This window comes from Cervus elaphus, chromosome 22, assembly GCF_910594005.1.
Source record: "Cervus elaphus chromosome 22, mCerEla1.1, whole genome shotgun sequence".
NCBI classification, from domain to species: Eukaryota; Metazoa; Chordata; class Mammalia; order Artiodactyla; family Cervidae; genus Cervus; species Cervus elaphus.
Window position 1 is genome coordinate 53217537 of NC_057836.1, and position 21694 is coordinate 53239230.

Sequence of the window (21694 nt, forward strand, 5' to 3'; positions counted from 1 at the left end):
ATTTAGAAAAGGCAGAGGAACCAGAGATCAAATTGCCAACATCTGTTGGATCATTGAAAAAGCAAGAGTTCAGAAAAACACCTACTTCTACTTTATTGACTATGCCCAAGCCTTTGACTGTGTGAATCACAACAAACTGGAAAAGTCTTCAAGAGATGGGAATACCAGACCACCTGACCTGCCTCCTGAGAAATCTGTATGCAGGTCAGGAAGCAACAGTTAGAACTGGACATGGAACAACATACTGGTTCCAAATTGGGAAAGGAGTACATCAAGGCTGTATATCGTCACCCTGCTTATTTAACTTATATGCAGAGTACATCATGAGAAATGCTGGACTGGATGATGCACAAGCTGGAATCAAGATTGCCAGGAGAAATATCAATAACCTCAGATATGCAGATGACAGCACCCTTATGGCAGAAAGCAAAGAACTAAAGAGCCTCTTGATGAAAGAGGAGAGTGAAAAAGTTGGCTTAAAACTCAACATTCAGAAAACTAAGATCATGGCATCTGGTCCCATTACTTCACGGCAAATAGATGGGGAAACAATGGAAATAGTGACAAACTTTATTTTCTTGGGCTCCAAAATCACTGCAGATGGTGACTGCAGCCATGAAATTAAAAGACGCTTGCTCCTTGGAAGAAAAGTTATGATAGACCTAGACAGCATATTAAAAAGCAGACACATTACTTTGCCAGCAAGGGTTTGTCGAGTCAAAGCTTTGGTTTTTCCAGTACTCACGTACAGATGTGAGGGCTGGACTGTAAAGAAAGCTGAGCACCAAAGAATTGATGCTTTTGAACTGTGGTGTTGGAGAAGACTTTTGAGAGTCCCTTGGACTGCAAGGAGATCCAACCAGTCCATCCTAAAGGAAATCAGTCCTGAATATTCATTGGAAGGACTGATGCTGAAGCTGAAACTCCAATACTTTGGCCACCTGATGCAAAGAACTGACTCATTTGAGAAGACCCTGATGCTAGGGAAGATTGACGGCAGGAGGAGTAGGGGATGACATAGGATGAGATGGTTGGATGGCATCACTGACTCAATGGACATGAGTTTGAGTAAACTTGGATTGGTGATGGACGGGGAAACCTGGCATGATGCAGTCCATGGGGTCACAAAGAGCTGGACATAACTGAGGAACTGAACTGAACTGACTGAAGCATTGAGAATTCTAACCTCTGTTTAGATCTCATATATAGGCTATCTGACCATTTCCCAGCTTCTACTTTGTTAAACTTTAGTGTGTTCAATTATTGGGTTGGCCAACAAGTACTTTAAATGGTACAAAGATACTTTTTTTCCTTAGTAAACTGTGTTCTTAGTAAACTGTGTTTAAATTAGACTAAGATGGGAGGAATTGTTTGATGGAGAATTAACTATTGGTCATCACTTCTAATTCCTGATAAATAATAGAAGACCTGGTTGTGTATGTGTCCCCTAGTTTTAGTTTTTCCAAGTTTGTTTATAAATATGCTTAAGAGGTTTCTCTTTGTTGAATAAGTTTTCCTCAGGATTGCTTCACTTACAAACATTTTAGAAAGAAGAAAAAAAAGTTGTGCTTATGTTCTAAAACTTGTATTATTTAGGACTGTTGAAGCAAAAGTCAGGATATCACAAATCTGCAAGATGTCAGAACTAAATCCTACCCTTTCAAAATGATGGGATCATAAGTCTCATTTTATTTTTATGATTTGGCTTGTATGTTATGAATATTTCAATGTCTCTCCCATGCCAAAAACACAAAATCATACACCCATGCTCTCCAATTTGTTTCTTTCTTTGGTAATTTGTGACTACATATTGACACTGACCTAGAAATGTTCCTGTTGCTGTTTTAAATCTCATGTCAGTGGAGAAGAAATTGAAATCTGGTTTCCACATTTGTGTCTGTTTTTTTGTAATTGTCCAAAATCTGACATTATCCCAGAAATGCTGATTGGGAGGTTATGAGACAGTATTGTGCCCAAGACTAATTTCTGAAGAGAGAAATTTGCTCCAAATTATTCCCCATATTTTTCTGTAGCTCAAAAAATTAAACTCAGTTTAACCCAACTTTAGACCATACCAGTAATATCATTGGTTCTAGGCCCAAGTAAAAATTTTTAAGTAAAAACGATCATTATGATAGTCCATTTACACATATTCTTTTTTTATAAATTTATTCATTTTAATTGGAGGCTAATTACTTTACAATATTGCAGTGGTTTTGCCATGCATTGACATGAATCAGCCACCGGTGTACATGTGTCCCCCATCCTGAACCCCCGTGCCACCTCCCTCCACACCCCATCCCTCTGGGTCATCCCAGTGCACCAGCCCCAAGCACCCTGTCCCGTGCATTGAACCTGGACTGGTGATCCGTTTCACATATGGTAATATACATGTTTCAGTGCTATTCTTTCAAATCATCCCACCCTCGCCCTCTCCCACAGAGTCCAAGAGACTGTTCTATACATCTGTGTCTCTTTTGCTGTCTCGCATATAGGGTCATCATTACCATCTTTCTAAATTCCATATATATGTGTTAGTATACTGTATTGATGTTTTTCTTTCTGGCTTACTTCACTCTGTATAATAGGCTCCAGTTTCATCCACCTCATTAGAACTGATTCAAATGTATTCTTTTTAATGGCCGAGTAATATTCCATTGTGTATATGTACCACAGCTTTCTTATCCATTCGTCTGCCGATGGACATCTAGGTTGCTTCCATGTCCTAGCTATTGTTAACAGTGTTGCGATGAACACTGGGGTGCACGTGTCTCTTTCAATTCTGGTTTCCTCGGTGTGTATGCCCATCAGTGGGATTGCTGGGTCGTATGGCTGAAGCGACTTAGCAGCAGCAGCAGCAGCAGCATGGCAGTTCTATTTCCAGTTTTTTAAGAAATCTCCACACTGTTCTCCACAGTGGCTGTACTAGTTTGCATTCCCACCAACAGTGTAAGAGGGTTCCCTTTTCTCCACACCCTCTCCAGCATTTATTGTTTGTAGAATTCTGGATAGCAGCCATTCCGACTGGCATGAAATGGTACCTCGTTGCCATTTCCACACATCCTTGATGAGAGCTTGCTCAGGTCCTCAGAAGCAGCATTCTGTTCCAGTATATTCTATCAAGCTATTGTTGTGCTCAGCAGCAGGGACGGGAGAGAACAACAACCTTGCTAGTTCAAAAATGTTTATGTTTAACAGGCATCTGAAAAGAATTTCAAACCAGCTAACATTTGTTTCTAACTATACATCTAAAGAAATGTGCCATTTAAAACATAGGTAGAAGTTTTCTTTTGTTATTATCAATGTGGCTTTAATTTATAGCTACCATTTGTTCACTAAGCACAGTAACACAACAAAATAATTAGGATATCAGCTTTGAGGATCTCATTTCACAAAAGGAAAAACGAGTACACATTTGATGACATATCCATTACTCAAACTCAACAGAACCATTTCTTTTGCATGCACTGACAGACTTCATGGGAAATCAAAAACATTGAATTGTTTTGCTGACCTACTCGGCTGTTCTTTAAACTACATTATTAAAAAAACAATTGCTGCCCTTATGAGGATCCAGTTACATTTGCCTGACAGTTTCTCTGGATGAGCTTATTTCTGTTTTGACTTATGTCTTTGTTATATAGCTATTTGTCTTGTTGACTGACTTGCAACAGAATACAGTACCTTGGGACTTGTGACATATATAAGCTTATAAAATCCATATGAACACTGGTAAGTAAAAGTGAGGTCACCAGGCTTCTCAGCCTCTGCAAACAATTTGAGTAACCAGTAGACTTAAAGATCTATGAAACAAGCATTTCTATCAACTGCAGTTTTAGTGCTGTACTGAACTGAGTGTTTCCTCCCTTTGTAATAAAAGACAGTAAATGCTGCTGATCCCTTTGCTTCTAATGGTGGTTAAACACAAAACTTTCATCTTTCTTATAATAAACACAGCTGTTGTCCTATCAGTAAGCCAAATCCAGACAACATTAGACTTTGGCCAAAATTAAGGTTAATCTCTGCAACCATCTGAAGAAGAGCTTTCTAATACTGCTTTAGGAAATCTGTTTTTGAGACTGTATAAAGGAAATCAGACCCAGACAACTAACCTCCAAATAAGCCAGAGGCAACTAGTGGTAAATTAGACCACAGTGATAAAGAAGGTAAAGACTGTCTAAACAAATCGGTTCATTTTGGTTCATTTTTACTTAGACTATAAGAAATGAATTTTTTAGTTGACATTTAAGTTTAAACCAGACCAATAGAAATTATTTTTAAATAACTTTCAACGATCTTGTCTTACTTTAGTGTTTCTTTGGTTAATTGCTAGTTCTTTCTTCCACTAGTACTAACGAAAACTAGGTGTTTAATTTTTTTTCTGTGATCCAACGGATGCTGGCAATTTGGTCGCTGGTTCCTCTGCCTTTTCTAAATCCGGCTTGTACATCTAGAGGTGCTAGGTTCACATACTGTTGAAGCCCAGGTTAAAGGACTTTGAGCATTACCTTGCTAGCATGTGAAAAGAGTGCAATCACACAGTAGTTTGAACATCCTTTGGCATTACTTTCTTTGGGATTGCAATGAAAACAGCTTATCCAGTCCTGCAGTCACTACTGAGTTTTCCAAATTTGATGGCGTATTCAGTGCAGCACTTAAACAGCATTATCTTTTAGAATTTTGCCAACATCCGGTGGATCAGAGGAAAAGCAAAGAAATTCCAGAAAAACATCTATTTCTGCTTCATTGACTATGCTGAAGCCTTTGACTGTGTGGATCACAACAAACTGGAAAATTTTTAAAGAAATGAGAATACCAAACTCTTTTAAAAGCTGGCTTAAAACTCAACATTCAAAAAACTAAGATCATGGCATCTGGTCCCATTACTTCATGGCAAATAGATGGGGAAACAATGGAAACAGTGACGAACTTTTATTTTCTTGGGCTCCAAAATCACTGCTGATGGTGACTGCAGCCATGAAATTCAAAGACGCTTGCCCCTTGGAAGAAAAGCTATGACATTACCCTAAAGAGCAGAGACATTACTTTGCCAGCAAAGGTCCATCTAGTCAAGGCTATGGTTTTTCCAGTGGTCATGTATGGATGTAAGAGACCACAAAGAAATATGAGCACTGAAGAACTGATGCTTTTGAACTGTGGTGTTGGAGAAGACTCTTGAGAGTCCCTTGGACTGCAATGAGATCAAACCAGCCCATGCTAAAGGAAATCAGTCCTGAATATTCATTGGAAAGACTGATGCTGAAAATGAAGCTCCAATAATTTGACCACCTGATGCAAAGAGCCAACTCATTGGAAAAGACCCTGATGCTGGGAAAGATTGAAGGCAGGAGGAGAAGGGAGCAACAGGGAATGAGATGGTTGGATGGCATCACCAACTTGATAGGCAAGAGTTTGCGCAAAATCTGGGAGATGGTAAATGACAGGGAATCCTGGAGTGCTGCCGTTCATGGGGTGGCAAAGAGCCAGAAATGACTCAGAGACTGAACAACAACAGCAAAGTGTTTATATATAACAGATAAAATAACTCGGATACATTTTATTATGAAAGTGAAAGTCATTCAGTTGAGTCCAACTCTTTGTCACCCCATGGAATAGTCCATGGAGTTCTCCAGGCCAGTCTACTGGAGTGGGTAGCTGTTCCCTTCTCCAGGGGATCTTCCCCTACCCAAGGAATGAACCGAGGTCTCCCACACTACAGGCAGATTCTTTACCAGGAGAGCCACCAAGGAAGCCCATGTTTTATTATAATTATTGTATAATAGCTTGGCTCACTTTGGTTTCCAGCCTACCAAAAAAGGGGGTGGGGGAAGAGGGTTCCATTAAGATTTAAATTCTCTGGCATTTTAGCTACTTAGCTAAATGTTCTGTAGGACTGATCCTCCTGAAAGTTGGACACAAGTGCCTCAAGCTGTTGTGAACAGCTAACGTTGTTCCGTTCTCTCCAAATTGATGTACTAAAGAGAACATCTGTGGGAGCATCCTTCACTTGAAATCTGTAGAGTTCTAATGAGATTTCCCTGGGACAGTACAAAACCTGATCATACATACAGCTAGCTGCTTCAGAAGTCCCAACCCATCCTGGACTTCCCCACCTCAAGGACATTAACCCATGTACTTGGCCCCATGGAGCAATTCTGAAATTCTGTCAGTGTTTTTGACCTATTCCTTTCCCTATCATTTTACCCACCTACCACAGTAACTAAGATGTGTTCGCATGTATGTATAATCTTTATAAAACCCTGGGTCATTGGTTCCCAACCTGTTCTTGGCAAATAAATGGGAGAATATTAAAGTATTGGAAGAGTTTCTCAATCATCATACCCCTATTATAATCCTTTTCTTCCTTGGAAGCTATGAACTCCTGGGGTCCTAAGATAACATAGATGGCCCCCAAATCAAACTGCCCACATAATTCTAACAGACATTGACCTCAAGTGTCCTGCCATTTCCCACTTCCTCCCCCAAAACACCCATTAACAGTAGACGGAATGAGCCTGCCAATGAGGCCTTCCCTCCAGTTCAAAGAGACTGGCTTTTGAAGATCTCATTCAGAATTCTTGAGAGTGTTAAAAAGTTCCCAGATACATCAAGGTGTGCCTGTCATCTTGATACCTATTTTGTGACCCAAGGTTTGGCTCGAGTTCAGATGAAAGCTAGAATACTTTATCCCTGCCTATGTAATATGTAAGGCAAGATTTTCTAGAGCAGGATATATTACAGGAAAAATGAACAGGACCTGGCCTAGAAAATAAAAGGAATTGAAATATTATCTTTGAATGAAAACTTGGGATTTTAAGATGGATTTCCAATATAGTTAACCCATTTCCATTTAATATTCTCATTTTAAATCCTCAACAATGTATATGTATTTATTCAACAAATATTAAATATAGAACCACAATTATCTGGGGCTCCTCAACATTTATTTTTCTATTAAAAACAGCTTCTCATACTGGCAAATATTGTGAACCTCTTTCCTAGACTAACTGGTTCATACCTTCTGGCCCAGTCATTTTTTTAAAGGGGAATAGAAAAGGTTCTAACGTGATCATTTTGAATTCTAGAAACAAGGCTACATGAAGAAATGTTGACACTGAACTTACAGAGCAGTGTTAAGTGATTTTATGAGGTTGTGATTCAAAATAACCTGACTGCTTTCTGGAGTCCGGGTGCTGAGTCATTTACTGAAACTGCCAGAGGAGATTAATTAGAAGCAGCTCATAGTGGCATCATTTGCTTTTTTTTTTTAATAGATGGAGAAGGTTATTCTGTGAAGAAGACAGGGTACTATAGAAGAGGTACAAAGCTAATGACTGAAGCCTGCCTCATTTATACCCCCACCAATGGGGAAAAAGGAAAAAAATCTGCTTAGGAATTCAAGATAAAAAATACCTTGGCTCTATCAAAATGGTAATGGTTAGTTCTAAGAAGAGTGATTGTGGGTTACATTCTTCCTTCCTATGCTTTTTTCTTTATGTTTTCCATAAATAAATATTTCACTTTTAATAATAAATTCTTAACCTAAAAATAAGCAGATTCTGCTATCATGTGCATGGCTCTGTAACAGGTATAAGAGAATATAAAGAAATGGACTCCTTGGACTGCAAGATCGAACCAGTCAATCCTAAAGGAAAACAATCCTGAATATTCATTGGAAGGACTGATGCTGAAGCTCCAATACTTGGGCCACCTGATGCGAAGAGCCGACTCATTTGAAAAGACCCTGATGCTGGGAAAGTTTGAAGGCAGGAGGAGAAGGGGATGACAGAGGATGAAATGGCTGGATGACATCACTGACTCAATGGACATGAGTTTGAGCAAACTCCAGGAGATGGTGAAGGACAGGGAAGCCTGGTGTGCTGCAGTCAATGGGATCACAAAGAGTCAGACATGACTAAGCAACTGAACAACATCAACACAGAAATGGAAACTGGCCTGTGATCTCAAAGAAATTATAAAGAGGCTAACAATACCACATGGTCACAATGTGTTAGGTATCAAGTGAGTGATGCTTTACCGTATCAAGGTGCTTTATGGACTAAAAGAAGAGAAGTGACAGTTTAGATGACACTTGGATGGGGGAGCACCAGTTCTTCAGAAGCGGGGTGCAATGTTTTAGGGGTTATTAAAACAGGAGGTTTAATTGAGAGTCTGGATAAGGGATGATTAGACCCTGTCTCCTAAATACCCTCCCCATGGTTTCCATAGCCAGGCAGCTACTCCTTCCCCTCTGATCACTTCTTGAGAAACTGAATGTGGCTCTAGTCCCAGAAGTGAGGTGCCTTTCTGAAACTGTTACCTGAAAGGTCATATACTGAAGGTGAGTGTTCTGTGTTTCCTTGGATTCTGTAATTGTCTTTTTAGCAGATATTCATCACATAAACAGTTATATTAATTATATGTATAATTATATATAAATATATGTAACTATATATATATATATAAAACATTATATATATAAATTTCTATATCCCTGAAGCTCTGACGTTTGTGGACTTAAAGATCCTGGGAAAGACAAGCATCTACCAGGACTAGCTAATTCCCAAAGTTAGTCAACAATTTATTTGCAAGCACATTTCTCATACACAAACCAACCAATCTGAGTCCATTACCCCCAACCACCTCCTTATCTAAACTTTTACACCAAGCCAATATTTCCCCTGCCATAATTCAACCCAGGGCAAGGTACAGACAAAAGGGACAATTCCTGTGCCCTAAACCCACTGGAATTATTCACACCAGCCAGTCTTCACCTGTTTCTCCTGTCCTGCCTTGCCTTTCAACCACAGAAATCACAGTAAAGGATACGGTGTAGGCTTTCTCCTGGCTCTTGCTTCTGTCTGCCTCCCAACCAAAATTTGGTGTTTCCCCTACAACCTGTGTGGCATCACGTGTCCGCTTCTCTTGGGAAACATAAGTAACATTCTTTCGATGGTAATTACCTTTCGGTCATCACTCATCAACTACATAAGTTAAATCCCAGGGAACAACATAGCAAAAGGACCTCCCCACTACTAAGCAAACTTTCTTAATCTTTGGCTAAATGCGGTTTTATTGGCCCCCCCCCCAACTGTAAATATCTCCAGATACCTTCTCCTGAGGTAATCTACTTTTTAGGGACTACTGCCTACAAAAGCCTACAATCCAACATTCAGAGTGAAGTTAAGAAAGGCACAATTAAAAGAAGGAGCCTGAAACAAAGGATTCTTAACTAGGTTAGATTATATCTAGCCTAGAATGAATAAAAAGGCTAGAATTCCTTTACTTAACCAAGTCCCAATAGATGATTGAATCTGCCTGCAATGCAGGAGACCCCGCTTCGATTCCTGGGTCAGAAGGATCCCCTGGAGAAGGGATAGGCTACTCAGTCCTGTATTCTTGGGCTTCAGTGGTGGCTCAGAGGTAAAGAATCTGCCTGCAATGCAGGAGACCTGGGTTCGACCCTGGGGTTGGGAAGATTCCCTGGAGTAGGGCATGGCTATCCACTTCAGTATTCTTGCCTGGAGAATCCCCATGGACAGAGGAGCCTGGCAAGCTACAGTCTATGGGGTCACAAAGAATCGGACACATCTGAGTGATCTAAGCACAGCATCACTCCTGGGGGAACTGGGGAGCAGAGTAGGGGGTATTTAAATTTATTTTCCCACTATGCTGAACCAATACTATACTCCTCTAACTTCATCCTGAAGCAGAGCAGAAAGAAAAACAAAAAAATAGGAACCCAGTCTCATTTCCCCTACCTAAGAACTGATTCACGATAAAAGTGACTTTCTAGTTATCTGCTATGAAAACAAAGATAACTATTAAAAGATTCTTAAAGACTTTTTAATTTAATGGATATATGCAGGTGGCATTTAAAATGTCTGACTTCTAAAATCAGTATTCATTACAATTTACTTGCTTTGTCTCCAGAATTCAGTACGATAAGTGAAATCCAATGAGAGAAACGATTATATATTCGAGAGGATTTCTGGCAGTTGTCCAGAACTTCTAGATACTGTTCTTAACAGCCCTGGAAATTCAGTTAAGTTTTGAGTGGCACTGCCGTCAGGAGCTATGGATGATTGATGAACAGTAATCATCAAGGATCCTAGGAGATGGAGAGACACTCCCTCTTTTCTGTTAACTAGAAATTACATCTCATAGCATTACATTTCTTTTCTTTTTTAAAAGGGCACTTTGAAAAAAATTTTTGTCAATCTTCCAACTTAAGATAATGTTTCTATAGTTCTCTAGGTAGATACATATGCTAAACCGCATTCGACCTTTGTATTCACCACAAGGCCTAGCAGAGTACCTGGCACTTAAGTTTAAATATATATATATATTTTTTTTTTTTTTCTTTTTTTAAATTAACGAATAACTTAGCTGCATATATACCACACCAGACTAAGCAGGGATAAACTCTAACAGACCCCACGGTTTACCTTTTTTTTTGGAGTGGGGGCAGACTGGAGGTAGGTAAGATTTTGCTAGACTACAGACTTGCTCCACCCGACGCCCCCTTGTTCGACGTCACAATCCGGAGCGGGAACTACCATTCCCAGAATGCCGTGCGAATGGGCAGGCTCTCTGGAAGGCGCCGAGTGATTGGCGGGAGGAGGCGTTTCCTTCCGGCGTTTCCCCGGGCCGGGAGGCGGGGACTAGGAGAGGCTTTCGGACGCTATTACCGGGTTGGGCGGCTCGGGCTGGGGAGGGGTTTGGGGGTGAGCCCTGGGTCCCCCGCCCGCTGAGGAGATGGATGAGGATGGGCTCCCTCTCATGGGCTCAGGCATAGACCTGACTAAGGTTTGTAAAGATGGAGTTGGATTTCGGCGACCTGGGAGGAGGATGGGGAAGGGACGCAGGGTTCCCAGAGAGACCCCACCTCTCAGCCCAACCCTGGCCTGTGCTTGTCTTCCCCGCCTGTTGGGAGGGAGGGTCCCACAGTTCACCTTAAAAGGGGGTCTTTCCCGAGCCTTCTAAGGCGGGGCGGGAGTCGTGTGCCTCTCCTCCTTCCCTTCCCGAGTCACGAGTTCATGTCCTCCAGGGTGAGAACTCTTACCCGTTCCGACCTCTAACCCGACCTCCTATATTTGGCCCTTCAGTTTTTCGTATGTTTATGTGTGTGGCCTTTGCGAAAATTCGCATCTGTGTGTCCAGAACCCGTTCTCAAACTTTGCAACCTCTGTCATTTGGGACACCCCACCCCCACAGTTTAGGAAAACAAGTTATTGACTCTTCGCAGTACTTCCAGTGACTGTATCAAACAGCAGAACGCCTCCTTATTAATCTCAAGGTGATTGCGTTGTGTACGTGTCGTCCTGTACAGATCATGTTTATTTTTACGTAAAACAGGTGCCGGCTATTCAACAGAAAAGAACGGTGGCATTTCTAAACCAGTTTGTGGTGCACACTGTACAGTTCCTCAACCGCTTTTCTACAGTTTGTGAGGAGGTAGGTCCTTCGATACCGGTTTAATGAGTGGCCCAATGTCACCTTGCGCTTAGGAAGGTAATATGAGTTAAGCAAGAATTATGGTGCATGCAATCATGTACTATGACCTCTTGTCCCCCAGTAATTGTGTTGACATACCTTAAATCCTCTTTGATTCTATTACTGTCAAGTTCCTACAGCCCATCTCTGCTGAATGAACTTTCTGGAGGCTTTGTGAAATAGTTCAGCAAGGTTTATTGTGATTAAACAGAACAAAAGCAGTTTCAAGATTTCACAAAAACTTTTTTTTTTTAATTTTGAAATTCCTTATGTTTCTCTTACCCTAAGAATTGCATTCTAAATATACACTGTTTCAGTTTCTATTAAAATTATGTTACATTGCTTGATGGAAAAGATGATTGGGGAGGTAGCCTAGAAACATAACTTGGGCATCAAATATGATAGAAATAAAAATACTTCCTGCAAATGACTTGTGAATTAAGGATTAAGTAACCCAATGACCCAGGTGGCACAGTGGTATAAGAGTCTGTCAATGCAGGAGACATGGGCTTGATCCCTGGGTAGGGAAGATCCCCTGGACTAGGAAATGGCAACTCACTCCAGTGTTCTTGCCTGGGAAATCCCATGGATAGAGGAGCCTGGCAGGCTACAGTTCATGGGGTCGCAAAAGGTCGAAACAACTGAGCATGCACACACAACCCAATGACAGGTTAGGTACCAGATCCAGGGACACCTGTCTTAACAAAAATCTAAAGAAGAAAGTGGGAAGGAAAATGGGAGGCATGCCTTGAAATTGGTATTAAGAAAGGAGAAAAGGGGGACAAGGAAATGGGACAGTCATCTAAAACCAAAAGGTGTTCTTGATCAGTTTTCTTTACTACTTGAGGATCATGTTAAACCTTAGGGCTCCACTTTCGTGTCATGAACTACCTGAATGCTGAAATTACTGTTCATCACTTGAGTATCCCCAGCGATCCAGTCCTTGAATGAGACTGTTCATAGAGGGGTGGTTGCTGCCTAAAAAGTGTAGGAATATAGTTGTCCTTGGGTACATTATTGTGTGTTAGGAACATGATACAGTTGTATACACTTTAAAGAAAATATGTATTATTATAAAAATATAAATATATATATAAATAAATATAAATATAAATAAATATATAAATATAAATAAATATATAAATTTATATATATATATAAATAAATATATATATAAATAATATATAAATAAAATATATATTAAAGAAAATCATTGTGCTCGGTCCATAGACTAGAGAAAATTCCCACACAGATATGACAGTATTTCTCCATAAGCTTGCAAATTCTACTTTACAAAAGTTCAGTGACCACTTAAAATTAAATACCCCTTCAGTGGAGAATCCCTGATGCCTCCGCTGAATCTGCCAGCAGTGCAGGAGACAGGAGACACAGGTTTGATCCCTAGTTGGGGAAGATCCCCTGGATGAGGAAAAAAGCAACCCACTCCTGTATTCTTGCCCAAAAAATCTCATGGACAGAGGAGCCTGGTGGGCTACAGTCCATAGGGTCTCAAAGAATCAGGTCTGTCAGAGTTTGGCCTCAAAGAATTGGACACAGCTGAGCACACGTACAGATAAAGTATAACAATAACTGTCTTCTTGATTACTTATCCATTATCAAAGCCTCATGATTCATTCTTTCCTCCCTTCGTTCCTCTCTCAACTACCCTCCTCCAACTTGACTATATCACTATTTCCTACTTCTTCCTTGAACCCCAGAAAAAAATTTGTTGACAAAAATTCATGAAAGTTAAAAGTAGCTAATTGCCTTTTTCTCCTTAATGGATGGTAATTTAGGATTGACTGTCACTTATTATTTAGAATTCATCTTGTAGCATTCATCTTGGATGTTTATGTCAATTGTAGACTTTTTACTTGGTGTGATGACAATAGTATTTATTGTGTACTTATTTTGTGCTAGGCATTGTGCTAAGTGCTTTACCTGTACTTAATTATCACAGCCCAGACCTTTAAGAAAGGTCCAATTATCTCTTTTTTAGAAATACAGAAACTGAGATGTAGAGAGGCTTAAATCATTTGCTCAGTCATTTATTCATGCTCTCATCGTATATTTGAGGGCATAGTATTTACAGGTGCAGTAGCTGCAAGTAACTACTTGCCTGCATTCAAACAGCTAGAAAGTAAGAGCTGGGATTCCAGTTCTGATCTGTTCACTGGCTGCCGTCTTCTGTTCTGTTGCACCATCTGATCTGAATAAGAGGTATGTTTACATCATTTTCAAGTGAGAGATTACAGTGTCTTCTTTATAGCTATTTCAAAATTTAGTTTTTAGATTTGTGTTCTCTTCTTTACCATGCCATTTCTATTTAATATAATGTCTTTTATGTGATAAACTCCAGGGATGTAATGTACATATTCATACATGAAGGGCCATTTTCTCCCAAGTTAAGATCAATTTCCAAACTGGGTTGGTATTTGTTTATAGCAGCTATTAAACCTGTGGTCTTTGTTTAGTTAAAGCCTTAAACAAGAACCAAAACCACTCTGTTTCCCTCCAAAAAAAAAAATTTTTGAACTTGAAGTGAACTGGAGGGAAAAGAAAACCTGGTAGGTTTTGGTTTGTTTGGGTTTTTTTTGTGGGGGAGGGCTGTTGGGGGGGTTTTTGTTTTAATTTTTTCACCTAATCTGCTTTGAACCAAAGCCAAACAGTAACTTCAGTCACAGCTAAACTCAAATGGAAATTAAATTTGAAACCAATAGGGGTCTTTCTTCATCACTAATACTGGTTTTAGAGTTCTTTGATAAAGAGAAAAGTGAAGAACTTAGCTTTTAAAAAACCTCGTGGATACTGAACTACTTTGTAACTCTTCTAATGACTAGAACCAGGATAGGAGAAAAGTTAGAAGATGGAGAAAGGAAAGTAGTTGAATCTGACCCAAGTTACAGAGTTACTCAGGGTCGTCTCCTCTTCCCTCACAAGTCTGCAGTAAGCATTTCTGTTCTGGTCCTAATCATCACAATCTTGTGGTAGTCCATTGGGACAGGAATTGCAGATTTTAAGTCGGAAGTGCTTGGAGAACAATGCAAGTTCTGTGCATAGCACAGACACAACTGAGCGGAAGTTTAACCTTATTGTGAATTTTAAAGTTAAAGGTAGTCGGCAAACAGGGCAGTCAGGTGTATTTGACTCAGACTTGTAACATGCCTAGAACACTGGGATTTAGTCATTTCTAAATATTCTAAAACATTTCTTTAAAAAAAAAAAACTTCAAATGCAAGCAAAAGCTCTGAGAATTTTCACATTACCTAAAAAAAAATTTAGTGCTTATGTTCTATGTCCAATTTTTAGGCCCACCATCAGACTTCACCTTAAACCAAGTAAGCTTTTGCTGAAAACCCTATTTACTGCCACAGCTTTTACAACTGCTTTTAAAACTTTTACAACTGCTGGATTTAAGTGTCAGATGAAGTTTAGTAAAACCATCAGTTGCTTCCCTCTCTGGCTTCTAGGACATACTCAACCCAAAATGATGTACCAGGAGATCTATTCATTTAAAATACTGTTTCTGTTTTAAAGAACCGGATCTGCACATTGGATATTTTACAAACCTGAAGTCCCACAGTACTTTTTTCCCCATGTTCAACTATTAGCTCCATATTTCTGCCTCTTTTTTTTATTTCAGTTGAGTAAAATGCACTGCCTTGCAAATAGGTGGGTGGTGCATCAAGAACTCTTCAACTTTATCTGACAAACTAGGAACCTTGTCAATTCCCCTGTGGTCCCAACTCAAGATATTTCAGGTTTGCTTTAAATCCTTATGAAGAGGATGGATGGTTAAATGGATGGGAAAGTAGACGTACCTTTCTGTTTCCTCTCTGCTGAAACTTTCAGAGGTGGGGACAATTACTGTTCTTGATCATGTTACTTATATCCATAGTCATCTACACGTCAGAGTAGTGGTTGTCAACCAGGGAACATTTGGCAATGTCTAGAGACATTTTTAATTGTTGCCATTGGGGAGTTTTTGTGACAATTAGTGGGTAGAGGTCAGAGATTCTGCTAACTATTCTGTAGTGCACAGGATAGACCTTTACAACAAAGAATTATCCAGCCCAAAATAGACCAAGTCAATGGAGCTGAGTCAAGACTGAGAAACCTGCTTTCTGGTGGTCTAGGAGTTGAGAAGGAAGATGCAGAAGACATCAACATCATAGAAGTGAGCTTTAGCAGCCCGTAAGTGAAACCAGGTGTATTTTGTCAAGTGACAGCGGCTCTTTAGAAAGTACACATGTATGTGTGTTACAGCAGTAATTACATGGGAACAGGCTCAAAAACATTTATTATGTGGAATAATCTTTGAAAAGCAGAGGTTCTTGATTTTGCCATGGGTCCTTTGGCAGTCTAGTGAAATGAAATTGAATGTTTTTAAATGCATAAAATAAAATTTGGGGGATTATAAAAGATATCAAGTGCATACTTTAAAATGGAGAAGGACATGGCAGCCCACTCCAGTATTCTTGCCTGGAGAATCCCATGGACAGAGGAGCCTAGCAGGTTACAGCCCATGGGGTCACAAATAGACGACTGAGCGACTAACACACAACACGTACATATGGCTCATTTAGTGGCACAGAATAACTGAAACACGCTAAGCTCTTGTTCTGGTTTATCTTGGGTTTCGATGGTTGGTTGATTCCTTTTGCTTTTTTAGTGTTCTTATTTTTTCTCTTTGTTTTAATTCTTCCCTACATTAACTACTTATCTTCCAATTTCATCTTTTTTTAAACTTTTCAAACTCGGAAAGTTTGAATTCGGGACTAATTGTATATAATTATGTGTTTAAGTAATATATAAAGGCAGACCCTGCTCGTTTCTGTTTGGGGCAAGTTTTTAATCCTGTGTTCTATGAAGAATTCCTTCATTCAGCAACATGTAATTATCGGGCTCCTGTTAAGTGTCAAGTACTGTTCTGGGCACAAGGGCTGTAACAGCGAGTAAAAAACTCTGTCTTCAGAGGAGTTTACATTATGGTCCCAGTGATTGATTATGGCTCTGACAATGAGTTTCATAAGACTGAAAATGTAACTTCTTCTTCTCTATGAATACAGTTTTATAAAATAACCATGAAACATGCTAATTGAATACTTGAGTTTCAGTTCTTATGTAAATAAGAGAGTAGTATATTAGAAAATCACAAATATTTACACCATAGTTTTTAACTTTATCCTTTTGTTTCTAATCTTTCTTTTTCAGAAACTAGCAGACCTTTCTCTTCGTATCCAGCAGATTGAAACAACTCTCAATATTTTAGATGCAAAGGTTTGTATTTCTGAATAATTTATAGGATAAACTTGCTCTACATATATCACCCTTCTCAGTCGCATTTAACTTTAATTGTATTTAGGAATGACTTCAATTTAGCTCCTGCATCCATGAGGTGGTGCAGTGCTTTCATTGGTTTAATTTATTATAATTGCAAAGGAAATCAGTCCTGGGTGTTCATTGGTAGGACCGATTTTGAAGCTGAAACTCCAATACTTTGGCCACCTGATGCAAAGAACTGACTCATTTGAAAAGACCCTGCTGGGAAAGATTGAGGGCAGGAGGAGAAGGGGACGACAGAGGATGAGATGGTTGGATGGCATCACTGACTCAAAGGACATGGGTTTGGGTGGACTCCGGGAGTTGGTGATGGACAGGGAGGCCTGGTGTGCCGTGCACGGTTCATGGGGTCGCAAAGAATCAGACATGACTGAGCAACTGAACCAAATGGAAATAATCTTCATTATGAACCACTAACTGAGTCCGTTTAAGTATACACATGGGTCGAGGTTTCTTTCATTATTTAATCAAAAACATAATGAGTAACATGTTAACAAGTTGAACGTTACATAGTTTGCTTCATTTAATGGAAAACTCACAATTATCTTAATAGTAGTCATTGATAACACAGGAAAAATTCTATAAAACTTTACATGTCTACAGAACAAAATTTGGAGAAAATCTCAGCTATTTTCCATTTGTAAATATATTAAATGCTAGCGAACAGTACCAATTCTGATCAGAAATCACAAAAGGTAACTGTCACATAAAGCAAAAATAGAAGATTGTTTCGATTTGAAAGCTTGCAGGTTTTGTGTGCTTTTCTTGTATATAAAATAATAGAGATGCTAATATATTTTTGTGACTTTGTTCTTTTATCAAAAAAAAATTGACCTGAAAAAATGTTTATTGACTATTTATAATCCATGGGATTGCCAAGAGTTGGACACGACTGAGTGACTGAACTGAGCTGAACTGGAGGAAGTGAAATGACTAATATCTTCTAGCATAGGGATCAGAATGTCTGGTTTGGGCTTTCTACATCTTCCTGTGGTCTTCAGCTACTGTATTTCCCTCAGAACATTTCTTTAGCTTGTAATTTAGGATATTTGGCCTGGAACATGTTCAAAATAGTCTCTTAGCAGCCATACCCACTTGAAACTATTTGGGCCATGGCCACTGTGCTAAATACTGTCATCAGTCAACAGTTTTCAATTGCCATTGCTTTTTCATTATTCTTTATTATGAATATGTGTATTATTTTAATGTTTGTGGAATTCTTAAGTTAGAGTCCACGGTCACAAGTTAAGTTGCCATGTGGACAGGTTAACCTTAATTATTTCCATGACCATAGAGTTAATCCTCAAAGTTAGCCAAACATATGACAGATGTGTGTCACTGATATCAGGTTGAAATCAGAAAAGAATGTTTGCATAGGTCTTGGAAATCCAACCTGAAATGCTTAACCACTGACATCATGCTCATTTTTTGTGTATGGAAAATAACACATTGTAGTAGCATTCAGTGGCATTACTAAAGAAAGAAGAAAAGAGTAAGCTGCGTCACATGTTAACATGTGGCAAGAGTTTTCTGATTTCCCAGATTGTTCAAACTTAAAATGTGCTACAGAGCGCATTTTGAAGGGGAACAAAATATTTTTAATCAAAATATTTTTACAACTTTGGGACATAAGTTTTCTCATTCCCACTTTACAGGTGAAAAAATTGAGGCCTAGGAAGTTTTGCACAGGGTTTCATATGTTGTGACTTAAACCTTGGCAATCTGACTCCAAAGCCCGTGCTCTCATTCCTTACCGTAGGATTCCTTATTAAAAAAATAATAATTCCTGAGAAAGAATGTTGATAAGCTAAATGAGATTAGTGAGAAATTCTTCAAAAATATTTTAGTTGTCAATGCCTTTCACTTTTAAGTAGTTTGTGGCACGGAGAATTTCAACCAAAGATGAGATTTTATAAACCCACTTCTATAGCTTAAAAACTTAAGAAAACTATTTAAAACACACACACACTTAGAAACTTAGTCTTGAAAGCTCTAATATTATCCTCATATACCAACATTAATTTTCTCCTCTCAGTTATCATCTATCCCGGGCCTAGATGATGTCACATTTGAAGTATCTCCTGTAAATGTCACTAGGATCACAAATGGAACACACTCTGAAGCCACTTCAGAGCAATCACAGGTATGTAATCAAGTCCCAGGAAGCATGAGCAGCAGGTCTTCTTGGGTGAACCAGATAGACCAAATCTGCAGGTTCAGATAAAGAAGTTAAATAAGAACTAGTAACATTTAAGATAAAAAATAAAGTTTTAAACAAGTTACTAGCTTTTCATTTTGTTGTTCTGAACAGTTTCCTGAAATTAATATTTTTCTTGCCTATATAAAATGAAAATTGACTTATACAGGGCTAGGAATAATCTTGAACATAACTACTTTCTTCAAATTCACTCTGGAAATTTTTTTCTTAGTTCTTATAAGAAATGTGTCTTTTAAATGTTGTAGTATGACACTTTCACAGATGAATAAAAATAGAATAGTACAGTGACTACCCAAGTGCCCATTACCTGGATTCACCAGTTAAGATTTTGTTGCAGTCGCTTCATCTGTCTTTTTTTGTCACTGAAGTGAATTCCAGGCATCATGTCTTCTCACCCATGTATAATTCCCTGAGCATATGTGAAAAGTTCTGACATTTTCTTGTATAACCACAATGCCTTTATCATATACAGTATAATGAGCAATAATTCCCTGATAATATCTAACTCTTTGTTACCAAAAGTCTGCTCCATGGGCCAGCAACCTACCTGAGGACTTGTTAGAAATACAGAATCTCAGGTTGCACCCCAGACCCACTGAGTCAGAATCTTCATTTTAACAAGATCCGTATGTGATTTGAAGGCTCTTGAAATTTGAGAGTTCCTGATCTAAGAAACACCACTTATCTAAAAAAGTGTGTTTGGGGAGTTGATTTGTTCAAATCAGCGTCCTTGTAAGGCCCACACTCTATGTTTGGCTCTTAGGTTTTAACGTTCATTTATGCTCTGTATAAATTTAAATTGTGTATTACTTTTTATTTCAAGAAATAAAAATTCTTCGTTGTTTAAGAATAATCGCTAGTGTATCTCAGTGAGGTATTAAAATCCAAAATAAAATAATCACTAAAATGGTGGTCTAACAAGTAATACCAAAGAAGCAGACTTCCTATGTATATGGAATTTTGCATTTGTACCTGGAGGTACTTTTTATGGGATATCTTTTAGATCATAATGATGTTGACTGTGATTATAATACCTCCTTTGTAAAGGTTTCTGACTGTATGTGTGGTGTGTTAAATGCTTTTTATAAATTAACTCATTTAATTCTCACAACAGCCCTATGAAGTAAATACTTTGATCAGTTCTATTAATACTTTACAGATATGTCAAATGAGGTACACAGAGGTTAACTTGTTGAAGGTCAAACAATAAACATAAAAGGTAGAATTTTTACCCAAACAATCTGGTGTCAAGAATCCTATCTCTTATCTGCTACACTGCACTGTCTCTAGCACCTGTGTTGAGCTCATAAAACATAACCCACCCCAGTATTCTTGCATGGAAAATTTCATGAACAGAGGAGTCTGGCGGGCTACAGTCCATGGGGCCACAAAGAGTAGGCCCCAACTGAGCACATGTGGTCTAAGGCTCTGTGTGGGAGGAGCCATATATTTAGAAATATTGTATATTTGGTGGGTGAATTAGATGACTGTTTACTTAACAATTAGGGCTTCCCTGATAGCTCACTTGTAAAGAATCCACCTGCAATGCAGGAGACCCCGGTTTGATTACTGGGTTGGGAGGATCTCCTGGAGACGGGAAAGGCTACCCACTCCAGTGTTCTGGCCTAGAGATTTCCATGGAATTCTCTGGCCTAGAGAGGTCCATGAGGTCACAAAGGGTCGGACACAACTGAGTGACTTTCACTTCACTTCACTTAACAATTAGGTATTAGAAAATTTAACATCCATTTAATTAATAGAATAAATTCCATTGTGATGATCACTGGAATATATATATAATATACAAAAATAAATTCAGATGTTTAGATGAGTTTAACTTTACAAGGTTTTATCAATTAAAGATGAGCCATTCTTTTTCTAAAACAAGGCATATGTAAAAACTATTACATGTTTCCATTCTACCTCATAGTTATTCTTTGGTGGATACTAACCATTATTATGTTTCTATAAATTTATAAAATGATATCTGACTTTCAGTATTAACTTTTCTAAGTGTTACTGTGCATGCCCATATATAATATGTATTTAAAACTTGTGCAGTTGTGTTGGTCTTGCCTATTTAAGGTCTCAAAAAATTGATTATGAGTAATCACAACTGAATTATCTAAAATCCAGAATTACTTGATATTCTGGTAATTTTATTAAAAAATAGTTATTAATTCATTTGGAGGATTTATAAAGTGCTGTTGGCTTCCTGAGTTTAAAAAAATGTGGTAAAGTTGTGTATTGATTGGCTCAATAAGATAACTGTTCAGCATGTTCTTAATATTGAAATCAACTTTTTATTTCTCTCCATTGTTTTTAATTGGTATATTTTATGTAAAATATTTTGAAATGGACTGAAGTATTGCTTAACACAGAATTTCCATTGACATTACAGTCAACTTGCTTATCAGTTAAAAGATAATCATGAACTTTTTTTTACATCATCCATTCATTGCAATCTCCAATCTATATATGAGTCAAAGACCCAAGGTTTGCATACTGATTTTTCTGCACCTTTAATTTCATGGTTCAGACCTTATCATTACTCACAGTAGAACATCTAATTGTACAGATTGAGATTAATTTGAGAATAAAATGAAGGACAGTTGAGAGATATGATAGAGGATTTAA

The 21694-nt window shown here is 38.5% G+C and overlaps 1 protein-coding gene across 2 annotated transcripts in view; it reads left to right on the forward strand.

Annotated features, from left to right (window-relative positions):
* Window positions 1–10637: 10637 nt before the first annotated feature.
* The window catches only part of WASHC3 (WASH complex subunit 3), a 56370-nt gene continuing 45313 nt past the window's right edge, over window positions 10638–21694 (forward strand). Inside the window, exons 1-4 of one of the 2 annotated variants that reach the window (XM_043881381.1) lie at window positions 10638–10809; window positions 11359–11457; window positions 16711–16776; window positions 18875–18982. In XM_043881381.1, the coding sequence (XP_043737316.1) occupies window positions 10759–10809; window positions 11359–11457; window positions 16711–16776; window positions 18875–18982 (324 nt within the window). In that variant the 5' untranslated portion in view covers window positions 10638–10758. The remainder of the gene's footprint in view (window positions 10810–11358; window positions 11458–16710; window positions 16777–18874; window positions 18983–21694) is intronic. The other variant, XM_043881382.1, reaches the window with a different exon arrangement.